We start from the raw sequence: 17,970 nt of genomic DNA, 5'->3' as shown, positions 1-17,970 counted from the left end.
AATGAGCTTTGTTATAAAGCAGATGCAGGTCCTTATTAGACACCCAGACTCTAAATTACTTGAGGCAATATTCCTGGATCCTTAAAGCTAAGAGAAATTGCACCCGCCCACACTGATGGTTATTTGTGCTTCCATAAATACTTCTCCTAAAGCCAAATGAGAGACAACTGTAGTCCCAAATCTGCACTATCATTAACTGTGAAAATTCAGTAAAAGACTTCCAAAGGAATTTATTTAGCTCCATTATTTTGGTGATAATGAGTTTATAATTAGATAGGTTTAAATTGGATGATTCTCCCACATTCTATCATGTTGTCTTACTAATTTTGCCAGAGATATTAATTGCTCGTTTGTTTTTATATTTTTCCTTGTTGTATTTGCATCCATGCAATTTTTATTAAATCAATACATGAGATTCATTAAATATAAGACAGACAGGACTATCTCCCCGTGAAACTATCAGTCTAGTAAAGAGAAGTCAACTGGAATCTCTCCTGGTACAACATTTGATTGTCACTATATAGCAAACATTTGTGTTAGAAAGGTAATAACATTTCCAGTCTACCTTACCCTTCCAATTCTTTCATCCAGTTATGGGGCAAACAGACTTAGGAGGCCATGCTTAGCATCAAAATAAAAAGAAGATAGAAAAATTAGGTAGAAAAAACTTTCAGCTCAAGCCACATAATAAAGAATGAGAGGTAATTGGTTCCTAGTTTGGAAATATAATGACCTGCTCCCCCCATTAGAATTTACATACAAATTATTTCCTCTTGACTCATGATATTAAATAGGACTCTTAATTACAAGTGACAAAAACCCAACTGGCTCAATGAAAAGTGGGATTTTATTGCCTCATATACCTGAAAAGTCAAATGGGTAGTGTGAGATTCAGGCCAATCCAGGCTGCCCAACAATATCTTCAATAATCTCTGTCTCAGTTCTGTCTTGTCTGTAGGCTTTGTCTTTAGGCAGTCTCCTCGTATATTTGCAAGAGTTTGTATCTTCAGTAAAAAATGGTAATTTTGAGTAAATTCACATCTGCCTCTACTCTGACTCCTAAATTTGAGTATTAATGGTGATTTGAGAAAAACACAAGCTTGCTAACTGGTGTCAGTTTAAATTCTTATGATCTAGTCCTCATCTGTCACTCCTTCTTCTTTTTCTTCATTTTGGCCTATGTTTCAGACATCTCAAAATATATGTAAACAACTCATGAAGATGTTGTGCCGTTTGTATCTTTGTATTATTTATAATGTAGTTTCTTCAAACTAGAATGTCCCAATATCTATTCACTACGTTGGTGACATGCAAATTTCTTCTAATAATTCCAGATTTAGCTTGAAAATCATGTTCTTTATAAACCTTCCTCTGCTTCCTCCTATGGAGTTTACCATTCTCCCACCCTGTCTTATGACACTTACACATACCTTCTGCAACAATTTTTCTATATTTCAATCAAGGTTTACATTTCTCTTTCTCTCTGTGGAGAAACTGTATGTGGACAAGAAACTTTTGTTCTCTTCACACCCCAAGCTCTACTTCAGTGTTTACCACATTGTTCATGATGGATATTTTTGTTGATATTGAATGAATAATGAATCAATGAATGAGAATTTCATTAAGAGATTTCTATAACTTTTCTAAATCAATATGTGTTTTTTAAGACTAGATTACTTTCTTTAAATACATTTTCTATGAAAAATAGATACTAAATAAATCTGCATTTATAGGACTTATGAAACCTATGTCTCTAATGACTCTACATTTAATTACAAAGCACTTTGTCTCAGACTACAGTAACTTTTACATTAAGAAACTATGACCTCAAGTTCATATGTATACTTATCAATATGTAAATGTACACTATTAAAATCACAGTACACAGTGAGTGGTATTTAAAATTGAGCATCATTGTTTCCAGTAAGTGATCTAGAGAAATTGTGAAAAATGTGAGGAAATCCTATTCTACACTGAATTTTTTTAAAAATTGAAAAGGATGAAACATGTATGCATGAAGACACAGGTATTTCTCTTGGGGGAAAAAAAAGTTCTTAAAGACCTATCCTAACTGCCAGTAACAATATGAAATGTAGACAATTACAAATTAAATCCTTGACATTTAGAATGTTGACAATAGTTCCAGGTGTTTAAATGTCTCAATCACTTTTATTTGTTCTTTGAAATTTGTCACAAGCAGCCTACTCGTGAAAAGGCATCTTGATCATTCATTAACGAACACCGGAATCTCTCAAAAAAAAAAAAAACAGTGTTTCATCAGGCTGCACTACCTGCTTATGCTTCTACCTCTTTATCAAGTTGTACCTAATTCACATTTTCCAATTATCTCTGTGTCATTTGGCATTCTATTTGACAAGTGAGGTCATCAGGAAGAGTGAATCTTGAACTCTTTGGTGTCTCCATGTAGCCACAGTTTGATGTACTGAATATCATTGTTTCTGGAGAAGTGACAGAGCGGTAGAAGAAGTCGCAGCTGTGAAATCACCTTCTGAGTAAAGGTTTAATGCTGCTTAAGGTCTCTGGTTCAAGAAATGAAGTTTGTTTCCATCCAGCTGAGGAATCAGTAGTCTGCTTACTTGAATGGAACAGAGAAACACTTGCCATGCTCTCTTTTATTTCTGATCTTATAGATATTTTTCCTGTTGGTAGATGGCATCATATATGGAAAGAACATAAATGAAATATATTAATATAGTACCCTGTTGATATATCTATCTCTTCCTTTAAATATTTACTTCATAGGCTGGGAGTGGTGGCTCACACCTGTAATCCCAGCACTTTGGGAGACTAAGACAGGAGGATTGCTTGAGGCTACGAGTTCAGGATCAGCCTGGATACACACTGAGACCCTGTCTCTACCCCTCAAAGAAAAAGACAAAACTAGCCAGGCTTGGTAGCACACTCCTGTAGTCCCAGCTACTTAGAAGGCTGAAGCAGGAGGGTTATCTTAGAGCTGTAATGAGTCATGTGGTGCCACTGCACTCCAGTCTGGGTGACAGAGCAAGATCCCATCTCAATTTGTCTCTGAACATACTGAATTTCAAACACAAATGTGTAAGGGGACATTTATGAAACCACAGCATGTTTAAGCATGAATATTGCCACACAAATCAATAAGAAAACTGTTGTTTAGCCAGGGACATTTTATCCGTAGATCTAGAATGTGCTCTATCTTCTCTTTACAAACAATGCACATTTATTAATACCTCTACTATGTAGGACATTACGCTAATCCCTTGTTATATAGAAAGTTGAAAGACATTCTTCTGTCCGCAAAAAGCTTGTAGTGTAGTTGAGATGGGTCAAAAAACTGAAACTCTCAGAAGACGAATCATTTGATAGGTTAAGTTTTCAGTCAAGGGTTGGTCTTGAAAGTATTCTTTAAATATTTCGGAGACAAATATTTTTAATAATGCACCCAGAAATTTCCACCCTTTTAAATAAAATATCTTGGACTTATCTCAGTATTGATTGACCTTGAATGTCCATGTCACTGTATTGAGTTATCACATGGCAAGTTCTTTGGTGCTGCTTGAGTTTTGTAGGTCTGTTTGATTCTCAACTCCTGGCTTCTGCCTGCTGTACACTTTGGAATCTTGTGTCAGATGTTTCCATTTTTCCATCTCTCCTGTCAGTCCAAATGGCAGCGTGCACTTAATCCCCTTTAGATCCCTCTTCTCACCTAACTTCTACTCTATTGCTACAATATTGTTTTGTGAATTTGAAAATCAATAAACATGTCTGAAGTAAAAGTGTGAGGCATCAAAGCTCTTTTATGGAGTAGACTGCATTCTTAGCACACGAACATTCATCAGCTGTCTCTTCAGAGGATTTTTTTTTTGTCTAGCTTGCTGTTGTTCAACTGCATTTCATATAATTAAGGCGGCCATCTAACTGATTTCAAGTAAACGTGATAAGATGTGTACCTGAACTACGAAAATAGCAGTGGAAATTAGAAAGAATGGAGAAGACTCTAAGAAACTCTTAAAAGGCAGAAATGACAGGATTGATCAACTTAAAGGCAAAGGAGAGTCATAGAAGGGTCAAGTCCAAGGCTTTGTGCCTGGACATCTCTGAGAAGGGTGTACCCATTGAGGATGACTTTACCTTCTCAGCAGTGTGGAAGATTCAGAATATTTTTAAATATTATTTTGAAAAATAATTATCCGGCTCCATAATATGAGATGAACTGGGAAAAGACACTGTGGATAGACCACCTCATGGGAAGCGAAACAAGCCTACTCATATGAGGCTGAGTCTGACGGTGGGCTATCCCAGTGTTCATAAAAACAGGATGATGTAAGACATGATGAAAACTTGACTCTGGACTTGGAGTTGTAGAGAAAGACAAAACCAAGGAAAAACCCATGCTTTCAAGTCTGCATGGCCAAGGTAATAGCAACATCATGTACAAAGTCACAAGGTGATGTTCATCTAGGAGAAACATTTCCTCCCTTTCATTTATATCTTGTGCTCTTATGTCTACATGTACATAGTGTTGATATTTACAGATTAGTTCATTTCCATTATGTATTGCAAGGCTCTCATAAGTTTAAGTCAATCCTGATTTCTCTATATGATCTGAATTTATCCTGTACTGGTTGTCAGTAAACCTTGAAATTAATTTACTGGTGTTGTCAATCTATGACTGTTGATATTTGTGCTGTGTTTTTTAAAAAAATCACTTTGGTTAAATGATTAAGACAATTTTTTTTCCACTGGGCAGCATTTCTGAGAAATGCATTATTCCAAAAATATCATGTAACTGCTGTCTTCAATAACTTTTAAAAGATGTTCATAACAGAAAAGAGTTAACTTTAAGAAGCTATTCCACAGAAAAAGACACAGAATACAAATAACAGATTTTACTTTGAAATGTAAATATAAACTAGAATATTCTTGATTACAGGGAGACAAAATCATATGCCTCCATAGAAGAAAATTCTTTGGTTAAAAATAGCCAAATTGCTTTTCTCTCACACTTTCCTTAAAGACATGAAATCTTTTTTTGTAAGTATTTGAATTCCAAGTAAAGAGCTTCACTTTTTTTCACTTTAGGTAGAAACAACTAAAACAAATCACTTAACAGTGTAATTCCAACTTATGCTAAGCACTGGCTAGGTGCTAAATCCTTGCTCAGTATCAATTTTGCATTTCTTTTTGGTTAATTGCTTCTCAAACTATAGAACAAAATGTATCATTTTAATATGCACATACTTATATCTTTCTAAGAAGACAACCTCATTTCATTAAGCAAAAGAACATTTCCAATCAGCTAGTCACAAATACATTTCATTTCTTACCATGGATTGTATTGTGGCTCTTTTGAAAGACGAGTTTCCATAGGTGCTACTTACGTGAATTAATTATAGACCCATTTTCTCCTACAAAACTAATGAGCTTCTTCTCAGGATTAAAAAAAATGAATAGATAATACTACAGACAAGTTTTCGTAACAGAGAAATTTGTAGTTATACTGCAATTTTATGTACTCCATTCGGTAGATAATTTTATGGTGTGCTTATTTGTTTGTTTGTCCAAGTGTCTATTTAAATGAATCGAGTCAGTGAGACCTCTTGCCAAGGAATTTCTTTGTCCAAGCCTACTTCCCTGTCAGGTGACTCACTGCCAGAGGTTGTTTTTCTCTTTCAACACCATACAGTTTCCTTTTTGAAACAATAATTACTCTTGTGACTTTTTGTTCAGTGTTTTTCCTCCCCTAATGACTGAACTGAAAATCCATGAAGCATAGTAACTCTCTCTATTTTGTTCATTACTGTATCTAGTCTGGCTCAGTGCATAGCATAATAATAGTTGCTCAATAAATATTAGTTAAATGAACTAATACATTCTTAACCTTAGACTCACATGTCTGACCTTAATCTACTCACCCTGGTAAAACATACAAGTCTGAATTTTTTAGTAGCTCCTGCCTTCCAGAAAACTGTCTCTAAGCATACAGAATGATTGGATTCTTCTGATTAAATTACTGTGGTTACACTCTTCATATACATCATATAGCTACACTCAGGATAAATATTTCTCACATATCAACAGGAGGGTGGCAATGTAGATTACTCCTGACCATTTCCTACCAGAATCATCTGTGCAAATAATTATTCAATCCATTCTATCAAAGGAGCATTTACTTAGCTACTACCATGTATCAAGCCCTGTAGTTTGGACACTACATTTGTTTCTTAGCAAAGTTGCAATGACACAACAGATTGCACTTTTAGAGACCAAAAGCATACTCCCTCCAAGGGCTTTAAGGGATACTCATTCCTTGCCTCTCCCAGCTTCTGGTATCTCCAGACGATCTTTGGCTTGTGACTACATAACTCTAGTCTCTGCATCTGTTTTTATGTGGCCTTCTCCTCTTTGTCATCTTTTTTTTCTTTTTTCTTTTTGAATAGCTATGAGGAACTCCTGAGCGCAAGCAATCCTGCTGCCCTGGCTTCCCAAAGTGCCAGGATTACAGGCATGAGCCATTGTACCCAACATCTTCTGTCTTTTCTAAGGATACTTGTCATTGGATTTGGGACCACCTGGTTAATCCAAGGTGCTCAAGATCCTTAATCTAGTTCCACCTACATATTCTTTTATAGCGGGGTGTGTAAAGAAATGTCATTATTCAATGCACTACAGATATCATAGTGAATAAAGTTCCCTCCCTGATAGAATCAGTAGACCAATCAAAGAGACAGATTACACAAAAGTAATTTCAATAAAACATGATGGTTCTATTGATAGAAGTAGTTTAACAGTCTATGGGACCACCTATCTGGGGACCTAAACAAACCTAAACCAAAAAAAAAAAAAAAAAGCTTCCCAATCGATGTGATGTTCATGAAGGAGGAGTGATTAGGAATTGACCAGAGATTAGAAGTTTGGCTCATTCAAGGAACTAGAAGAAATTCAGTATGGTTAGAGAATGTTGAGATTAATCTGAAGACATATTCTAGACAGCCATTTGTAGATAGCTTTGTTAACAAAGTTAAGGGCTTTGGAGTTTATCTTAAGAAGAAGTCAGAGGTCCATGATGGACCAACACTAATATGATAAAAGTCAGAAATTATCCCCATCAGGTATAAGAACCACAGCACAAATCCTGAGTGTTCTTCCTATTTTCGTAGGGCAAATCTTTTTCTTTCTAATATTCGATTGTAGCCTTAAGAGTATTATGATAACATAATAAAAATTATCTGAAAGACTGTGACAAGAATGTTTAATTCAATATTCTCACATTACAGTCATGAAACCAAGGTTAAGCAAGTCTTTATTATTCTGGGACAAGAACTGAGTCTGGTTGGTTCTACTGTCAGTAAAAATGGTAGCTTAAAATACTGGCAATAGCACAGACTTGGAGACAGCAGATCAAAGATGAATTGCCACTTGTCTTTGTACAAGATGTGCAACTTTACACAAGTAACATAACCATTTAAACTGGGAATAACAATAGTTCCTACCTATCAAGACCACTGTGTCGATAAATTTGATAATAAATGTGAAGCTCTACGTATAGTTTACTAGTAGATAAATAATGACTTGCTCTTGATGAAAGATTTTATTTTATTTTATTTTTTTATTTTATTTTATTTTATTTTATTGAGTTGGAGTCTTATCTGTCATCCAGGCTGGAGTGCAGTGGCATGCTCCTGGCCACTACAGCCTCAACCTGCTGGGCTCAGGCAATCCTTCTGCCTCAGCCTTCCAAGTCGCTGGAACTACAGGCACGCACCACCATGCCTGGCTAATTTTTCTTGATTTATTGTAGAGATGAAGTCTCACCAAGTTGCCCAAGGATGGTCTTGAACCCGTGGGCTCAGGCAATCCTCTCACCTCGGCCTCCCAAAGTGCAGGGATTATAAGCATGAGCCACCATGCCCAGCCAATGAAGATGATCTTGATGCTGTTCTTATAATCGTCTGAGCCTCGTTATCTCTATAGCATTTTACTCCCAGGATAATAATGTGTCTCATTACTCTTATTTTCAAATAACTTGTACATTTAAACAGTTTATTCTCCACAAATAAATGTCTAGGTTTTCTAGTATAGAGATTTAAGAAACAATTACACAGGCATTTTGCAAATTTTGCAACTTAGTATTCAGTTACCCAATTAAAATGTTGAAGCAAAATGTATAAGTATGTAATTACAAGTGTGCAAAAGTTAGTAGTTAGACATGTTAGTAGAACTAGTAGTTTGCTGAATAATTTTTTGAGACAAATAACTCTATTTTCTATAGGAAAGTAATCTGATTTTTCAAAAGGCACCCACTTATATTATTTTCTCCATCTGAACTTTGAATACATGGTCTTAATCAATTACTAGCTACCCAACAACTATGAAAATATATGCTTCAGATTCAGAAGTGTTGAACTATATTATATATTTTATAAATGCACAGTAGCTGAGTAAATTTTTTGTAAATGCCATCTTCTTTATCTTCAAAAAGTTGGTGTTTTCTAGAACATCTATTTCATACAGTTTGTTATTCAATAATTTTCAATGAGAAAGTATGACATTTTAGAGCACAACATTAATTCCCATGCTATCAGTGCTATTTTGAAGATTAGGAAATTCAGTGAAAACCTAATAAAAAATGCTTCAGTACATTATTTATTGGATAAGATGCAACCATTTAACTTGTCTCTGCACAGATTATGAGCAAAAACTTAACATTGAAATATATTGCCCGAAAATGTCTTGATTAAATCATTCTAACTAAAATCTAATTCTAAGGTTTAATAAATTTCTCTTACTGAAAACTGAATGACTTTTGTTTTTATTTACATTTATATTTCTCAAAAAGTTTCTTAAATGCTATGACTGGTTTTCTTACTAATTTGACAATAGCATTTAAGGTTCAGTTATTCCCTTATAAATGTGTCATTTTTATGAGAATGGTATTACCTTAGGTGTAAATTTGAACATAATAAACTGAAGATTTCATTTCAGAAAAATATTTATGCCTATAGAAACCTTAAAGTACTCAACTTTAATCAGTTATTTTTGTAGACATTTATGTAGTTTGTTTTCCAGTTATAACTTTGTTATTCAATTTTCTTCTTAAAGCTGATGGGATTAGTAGATATTTGTAGTAGTCAAGATAAAAAACAAGTTTTATTAAAGTTAAGGAATATTAGGGGACTGATTGATTGAAAATTTGAGAATATTGATAATGGAATTCTTACTGTGAGTTATAGTATAAGAAGGCAAAATGAAACAAAAATATGAATTCTTGACCATCATTCTGTGTCCAATTGGACAAAATCTTTCATTTCTCTTTGCTTCCGTTTTCTTATGTCTTTCATTAAACTTTGCCCATCCCATCCAATAAACCTTATATCTGATTAAAGCTTTAGTAATACAGAAAGTTAGTAATGCTAATGAATTAATTGGGTGAATATATTTTAAAAGATGACTGGAAGATTAGTGAAACATGCAGCCCATGTGGTTTTAAGATACAGTTTTGTCAATGAAAGAAGTAACATGTTGTTACCCTGTGTTATCTGGTATTGCTTCAAAAAAAGGAAGCTTTTAAATATCATTTTTCCAATTACTGCCAATCAAATATCTAAGCACCTACTGCTATACCCTTGTGCTGTGGAAATGGGAATTTACAATTTTCGTGTTTGAGTTAAGCTCTATGAAACATAAAGGAGGTCATTCTTAAAAGGTATTATGCAGTCATCTTTCCACTTTGTGGAAACAGCTTATCAAAACAGGCTGCAAAGCCTGGTCTATTGACCAAAATGTTTAAGAGGAAACAAAATGAACAATACATGAAACAAATTATTTTAGTTTGTCTGTTGACTTAGTTTCGCAACATATACTTAATCTTAAAGGATGAGGTACTGAGAATTCATTTGTTTTATTGATATTTTTTGTAAGAAAGGGGAAAGGTTTATGTTGTGGGTTATGATCTCAGCTCCCCAGCCCTTAGTCAAAGCTCAGTTATTTGGGGTTTGCATCCTACATGCCAAATACTGAAATAAAGGCCAAATATGTGGGGTTTGCTTTGATATGCCATATTTCCAAGTGTATATTAAGCTGTAGTGAAATGTCACCCAGGGAAATTCTAATATTGTATCTGTGTTTCAGCTTCTGACATGGCGGCAGAACAAGGGCAGATTCTCGTGATTGCCACCGCGGCCGTTGGGGGGTTCACTCTCCTTGTCATCCTCACTTTGTTCTTCTTAATCACCGGGAGGTAACTAAAGCATACCAATGTTTTATTAAAATGCATTTCCACGATTTATGACTAGCCACTCTTTTTTTACGCTGTGCATTCAAATGTTTTTAAGTGTAACGATGCACACCTAAGACAGAGACCCTGGTAGATTCTGCTCTGATAGTAGTCAATCCTCTTTACTTCATTATTTGTCTTTCCCTAAATATGGAAGCATAAAAAGGGATGTTAAAAGCAGTTTTTAAGGTGAATTATAAATTCATACTCAATAAGTTACATCTGAGTGTCTCCTTTACTATTATTAAATGACACCATGAATATAAACTCTTTATAAATATAATGTTATAAAAGCATGATGCTTTTAATTGATAAACTATTTAAATTATCTATGCTAAAATTCCATTAATTGTATTGATAAATACAATATTTATCCACTTCAGAGTAATATGAATGACAATTTAAAGTAATGATGACTTTAACATAGCAGAAGACCTAGATTTGAATCCTGACTAGCTGGTCAAAATGCTTCGTCCATCCAGAACCTTAACTTTTTATTGTTACACAGGTTTGGTATGACAATATATGAAAACTGGCTATTGATTTTTAAATATACTGGATAATTACTATGAGCCAAGTACTGATACACAAAGATGCGAATGAAGATGATACGTAAAAAAATATTTAAAAGAAAAATGTGACCAGGCGCGGTGCCTCAAGCCTGCAATCCCAGCACTTTGGGAAGCCGAGGCGAGAGGATTACCTGAGCCTATGGGTTTGCGACTAGCCTGGGCAACACTGTGAGACTTCATCTCCATAATAAATCAAAATATTAGCTGGGTGTGGTAGCGTGTGCCTGTAGTTCTGGCTACTTGGAAGACGGAGGAGGAAGGATCACCTGAGCCCAGCAAGTGGACGCTGGGGTGGCTATGAGCATGCCACTGCGCTCCAGCCTGGGCGAGGGAGTAAGACTCCAACTCAAAATAAAAAAAAGAAAGAAAGAAAGACAAATTTTATTTTTTACTTAACCCATGATATTTTGCCCAGACTTTTGTCATCAATCTCAAATATCTTCAGATCATTCTAAAAAGAAGATAAAATATACCTTCCCAATACCAATAGGGACACAAAAGGATAAGAGATGCCTCGATAATCTGAAACACATCTGCAAAATACAAATGTTGTGTTTGCTAATACTGAAATACGAATGCCAGCCAAACAATGCATGCCCATGTCGATCACAGTTAAAGTACACCAGAAAACCCTGATACCTGATAAAGAGCAGAAATGATAGCTATCTTCAGTGACTACAAATACTCTTTGTTTTATTCATTTTTAAAACTCCACTGAGGATTTTAAAAATGAATATTTTATTAAAATGTCTTTTAAAATTGCAGAGGATATGCATATATGAAAAGTTATTATCTACAATATGGATAGAAAACTGCTAGAATGTATCTAGATTCATACGTTGGCAGATACTTTGACTGCACATACCAGGTGTGGGTCCCTGACAAATTGACTGCTCTCTGTTAAGATTGTATTTGATTTAGTTTTAACAGATCTACTTTTATAGAACTTAGAACAAAGAAACATGAATATTCTAAGATGGGGGAGTTCCAATGGTAATTTTCTTTATGAAATTAAATGTAAAGTGAGCACTTTACCTATGTGTACATAAAATTTTCATGTATATAAATAGATATAGCATTGCTCTCTAATTAGTAGAACATGTCTCAGGGAATCTTCTTGTGGGAGGGTGATTAGCTGATAGAATATTGCTACCTACAGAAATAAGAAAATAACCAGACGTGAGGGAATTCAGGAAATAATGATAAATCCATCTTAATAAAATGACTACTTTGGGCACACCTTGTTGCCACCATGAGATACTGTTGCCTGGTGTTATCCTAGGACTCTTTCCCTTTACTACCAGGAGAACGAACCTCTGATAGCTCTTTGCATCATCACAGCTTGGATGCAACCCATCTTTCAGGGTGGACAGAAAAACTTTGGAGTCTCTAAACTAATTAGTAATTAGATTGAAGACAAAAATGTTTAAGACTTTAACCTATAAATACCAAACGTGGCCTGCAAAAACCTTAATTGTTAGCAAGGATCAACTGGTTATAAAAATAAACAAAAACCATACACATCCTGGTGGAGGCCTATGTTTGTTTGCTCAAACAAATTTAAAATTAACAAAATCATTCTAATCCTGTCTAGGACTCTCTTACAAAGAGAGGTATTAGAAAACAACGATAGCCGGGCTCGGTGGTTCACCCTGTAATCCCGCGCCTTTGGGAGGCTGAGTTGAGTGGATTGCCTGAGCCCGCGGGTTCGAGACCCGCCTGGGCAGCGAGACCTCATCTCTACAATAAATCAAAAAATCAGCCGGGCGTGGTAGCACATGCCTGTAATTCCAGCTACTCGGAAGGCTGAGGCAGAAGGATCGCCGGAGCCCAGCAGGTCGAGGCTGCGGTGGCCGGGAGCGGCCACTGCACTCCAGTCTGGGCGACAGAGTGAGACTCCAACTCAAAAAAAAAAAAAAAAGAAAGAAAGAAAACAACGATAATTAGGGGGAGAGAGAAGGGAGTGGGGAGGAAGCAAGGAAAAAGAAAGAATATTTCCGTGAAGATTAAAGGTACAAGTCTGAAAAAAAAAAGGAAAATGAAAATAAAAGCATTTTGGTGCGTGTAAAGTCACAATGACAATTCAGTTAGGTTAAAAAATTCAAACTGCCAATACTTTATGCATTCCTATATGTTTAGCAAACCTTATTAGGAAAAATGATAATTAGAGGAGAAAACCCTACTGTATATTCATTGCCCTGTGTAACATAAATGCTGCCTATAAATTATGAATTTGGGGGCACTGGTATCTTGATAATACTCCGATGGTCATAGAGTTGCACACATTTGACAGACAATCAGCTTTGGCACCCAGAAATTTCATTCAGTTATTCAAGTACATTGAGGTCCTTTAAGGAGTTCTTAGCTCTGACAGACACAAATTATATCATGTTAACTAGACTGCGATAATTTAGATATGGTTAATTTTGATTTAGAAAGATTTTTATTTTCTATTTTGAAAGTTTCTTTGAAGAAACTTGGAATAATTTCTTAAATGTGATTTCATTTAGTAGTGTCATTTTTATCCCCAATAGAAAAATAATCACAACAAAAAACCTCTGTTTTAAGTGATTACTACATTGCTGGGGGAGGGGGAGAAAGAAAAAGATAGAAAGAAAAAATAAGCTCTCTGCTCTTCACGGAAGTTGGTTTGATTTTAAATGATATTTTATTTAATAGTGATTTGATATATGGCAAAATTCGATGCAGTTATATTTATATGCTTTGTGTAGAACATAAGTCCTTATTTTCTCAAGTATGTCAGTAAACAGTGATTTAAATGGCACATGCACATGTGGAGAAACATTTTATTAAGATATCAGATAATATTGCCTTAACACATAAATATGACAAGTTCTAAAGAAGACATTTCAATCTTAGTAGGCAAAAGTAAGTTTGCCTAATAAACTTGAGGGATGGGTTCAGATATTATCTTTATTTTGAATACCTGATGTAGAATAGAAATATCATTTAAACAGAATTTAATGATGAAGAAAATGTGTACTAAATTATTTTCAGCTTTCAGTTTCTGTGTTTGCCAATTCATATGACATCAGAAACTACTTTAACATTCTACGCACTGGAGAGAACAATTTCAATTACATAAGAATAGACAAATTTGTTTTGGAGTGTCTCTTAAGCACTTTGGCAAGGGAGCATTCGTTGGAAATTATTTTATGAAATCTAAGATATTTCATAATAAGTGCTCAACATGCCATTGAATTTGAAGCAAAATTCACATTGAAAGTTTAGATTATGTACCACAGATGTATTCTGTTTAACCATTAGAAATTAAGCAATTGATGAACCATCAAATCATATGGATGGTGATAAATTTAATCATATTGAAGAAGTCAGAGAACAGAACATGTCTCTACCAAATTTCAAATATTAAAAAAGAATAGTGCTAAGCCATCAGCTACCTAGCACTGAAAGTAGAAGGCAGTTGTCTACATTTCTGAGATTTTGTCTCAAAACATTTTTTCATGTTGACTTCTAATGCTTTTTACTAAGTCTAGCTATTAAAAGTCATATGATGGGGAAAGTGATGGCTAGGCTGACCATAAAATATTCTCTAAGATTCCTATATTTTGGATCCATCAATCTACATGACAGTATTTTGTCCTTATCTGGAGCTAATTTTAGTGTACATCAAAAAACCTTCTATAGAACATTTTCACATGTTATAAAAATATTTCTAAACATGGTCTTTATGACAAGAACTTTATTCATGGGTTATATGTATTTTTATTGGTTTTGTTTCATATCCAGCATAATTCTCAAAACAAGTTTCTGTTTACTTTTTTAAAAGATGTCAGTGGTACATAAAAGCCAAAATGAAGTCAGAAGAGAAGAGAAGAAACCACTTACAGAATGGGCATCGTAAGTGACTCCCTTCCATTATCTTATATTACTTCCGCACTTCAGGAGTTCCTTTTAAACATGTATCTATTGAGTTGAGAAAGAAGTAAAAAGAAGTCACTTCCAACCTTTCAGCATTAAGACTTTTCATTTGGTTTCCAGGTTCGTTGGTAGAAATTGCACCTGCTTCTCATTACATGATATTACCTTTTTTTCCAATTCTACTAGCTGGAAAAGACAACAGACTGAATTTGCTAAAAATACAAGTTGACTGATTATATCTAGTTTTTTTACCGCTTACAATGGCTCCAGGTCATGAGTTGGTTTTATTTAGTAAAACATGAGGCATAGAAATATTAAGAGAATCTTTATTCCTTCTTATAGGGACTGTCATTTAAACGTACAACAAATCAATTTCCAATTCATTAACACTATAAAAAGAATATCAGCTCTTTAACTCTTAGAATACAACAAATCAATTTCCAATTCATTAACACTAAAAAAAGAATAGCAGCTCTTTAACTCTTAGAATATGTATGAAATCCTTGGACTGACTACAAGGTTATATTCATTTCAGGTATCTATCCCCAAGCTAACTGTAATTATCTCTATAGTTGGTTTGATAACTGCCATCCTCTCCTCTCTAACGCCCACTTCCACCTCCACCTCCCAATTGCAGACTACTTTGTCAAGACGTTTTTCCTATCGTGAGACACTGAATTAACAAGAAAGGGATGTTCTCTAATTAGCTGCAATATAGAGATAATACGTGAGGCAACTTGTTTAACTATTTAAACACATCTTTTATTTCAAATTGAGCAAAAGGTAGAAAAGATCTTCAATCTATAACACTCCCAGGGGAGGGAAAGGATTTAAGTGAAGAAATTATAAATTAGCAAAATAGTGTAGGGCTGTTTCTGAAGCTCATATGGTTTCTCAAAAAGCGTCCTAAGGACCATCTGTATTAGAGTGTTCCACCCTCACTCCCCCTATGTCTGACTCAGAAGGTCCACAGCAGAACCGCTACATGCATTTTCAGCAAGCTCTCATCTTTTGTGCGGTAAGTTTGAGTTTTACTGCACTGGCAGAGCTGGGAGAGTTGATACCTGGCATAGGATAACCTGGAAGCTCTGTAAACAGATTGCAGAAACCTAGGTCCAGACACCTGGGCTGATGACTGATGCTGGGCAACCTTAAGATTCACTGCAGGGCATTTAGTACGGAGATGCAGAGGGAAAAGGCGCTCCGGAGGCATTTATTATCCATTTTCCAAGTAGCAGTTTAGCATAAACTTAACCAGATGGGCCCAGCAAGAAGCGATGGAAATAACCCGAGACAGCCAAGGAGGTAGAAGAAAGATAAACAGGAAAAAGTTAAATTAATAACCAGATATTCAAAACTGGAATTACATTGAGTTGGGTTTTTTCCCCTGTATATTATGTTGACCAAAAAAGTGATATTAACTAATCCTTTCTCCTATAGAAGCGTGTACCACCTTAAATAATTGAATGGTTTTTTGGTTTGTTTGTTTTGTTTTTTGAGTTGTCGTCTCACTCCATCACCCAGGCTGGAGTGCAGTGGCACACTCTAGGCCATCCCAGGATCGACCTGCTGGGCTCCAGCAATCCACCCACCTCAGTCTTTCAAGTAGCCAGAACTATAGGCGCACGCTACCACGCCTGGCTAATTTTTTATTTATTGTAGAGATCAGGTCTTGCCAAGTTGCCCGGGCTGGTCTCAAACCCGTGGGCTCAGGCAGTCCACTTGCCTCAGCCTCCCAAAGTGCTGGGATTACAGGCTGAGCCACTGAACCCAACCAACTGAATGTTTTAATTGTCATGTAAGAGTTAATACAGGATACTTGTTATCTGTGCCTAAAGTAGTGTTATCAACATAACCACATATCTGATTAGATACCACTTGTCATCTATTCTATTCATAGCTACTAGATTCAAGGTTATAGAATGCAATCTGAAATCACAGATCCTAAGATATATAAATATCATATGGAATATAAAATAAAGATACAGGCTGTCTGTTCTCCTTTCCTCCACCCTAAATTCTGGGAAGTCAAGAAGAGCGGAGCATTTCAAAATCACTGTCAGGTCTAGGTACACTTGCTGCTATTTTGAGAAATACTAATTTTCTCATGGGCGCTTATGCAGCACTAAGAAGACAGTAGACGAAGCATAAATGAAGGCGGTGGACGTAATGAAGCAAATTACTGCTAATAAGGGGCATTTAATCACCTTCTCTAAACTTACTTTATTACCTTTTATTTGTTTGCTTTTGAGATTTTCTTGGAAGAGCCTGTTTCTATGGAGACCCAAACAACAGTTAACTCTGGGTATTGTATGACTTTCAAAATCTACAAAGCAGCAAAACCAAATATCATCCACCTTGTTGCAGATTTCACATTGGTCTTTTATTCCCTACTAATTTGTATTCAATAAAGGCTCGTTGTGTGCATATTACCTGTAAAATTATACCTAAGGTATTTGGAAAGATAAGATAAAAAATGATCTCCTGTTCTCCAGGATCTAGGAATCTAAAATGGAAACTAGAAACCAATGAGTTGGCACGGTGGTTTGTGCCTGTATCCCCAACTGCTCAGGAGACTGAGGTGGGAGGATCACATGAACCCAGGAGTTCAAGGCCAGCCTGAGCGTAGTGGGACTCCCCAAACCCCATCTCTCTAAAATAAAAAAAGAAAGACATCAATGAACAAAACGGAGGGATAGTCACAAGCGGAAGCAGTCTCTGACTTCTTCAGTTATTCATGAATGAAAATACAGCCATGCGATCGCGTTTTCCAGTCATCTCGTTTCAACATCCTAACTGCCTATGGGCTGTGAGTTCACCATTCCCACCAAGGAAAGAGCAGAAGTTATACAACCCATGACGGGATTTGGGCCTTTAATTTCTACCTTTCCCACCAGGATAGACAAGCCAGTCCTTTTCAGGACTATGTGCAGTCAGGCTGTGGAAGTAACTACAAGAGCACAGAAAATGGCCATTCTCCCTAGTGACCTTTCCTGTCACTGTGCCGTGGGGTCTGTTCTTTACTGGTTGACAGTTTCTGTAAAAGAGAGAGACCACAGAAATAAGGCATGAGTTCAGGAAAGCTAGTGCCTTAGGGTACAAATGGTCCAGGAGGGACTCTAAGAAGCTTGCATTTTTTGGGGGGGGAGGGTTATGCCTTATTTTCTCCATGTCCTGACTAGAGCAGGTGTAAAATGTACTGATATTTTAGTGACTAAGTGA

At 35.7% G+C, this 17,970-nt stretch overlaps 1 protein-coding gene across 1 annotated transcript in view; it reads left to right on the top strand.

The window, feature by feature from the left end:
- EPHA6 (EPH receptor A6) overlaps positions 1-17,970 on the top strand; it is a 338,000-nt gene that overhangs the window by 67,877 nt on the left and 252,153 nt on the right. Inside the window, exons 4-5 of the mRNA XM_008061379.2 lie at positions 10,129-10,237; positions 14,657-14,727. Coding sequence (XP_008059570.2) covers positions 10,129-10,237; positions 14,657-14,727 — 180 coding nt within the window. The remainder of the gene's footprint in view (positions 1-10,128; positions 10,238-14,656; positions 14,728-17,970) is intronic.

The sequence above is a fragment of the Carlito syrichta genome, unplaced genomic scaffold (genome assembly GCF_000164805.1).
Source record: "Carlito syrichta isolate Samal-C Ts95f unplaced genomic scaffold, Tarsius_syrichta-2.0.1 Scaffold305223, whole genome shotgun sequence".
NCBI lineage: Eukaryota > Metazoa > Chordata > Mammalia > Primates > Tarsiidae > Carlito > Carlito syrichta.
Note: the sequence above shows the minus strand (reverse complement) of the source record. Positions and strands in the feature narration are given on the sequence as shown.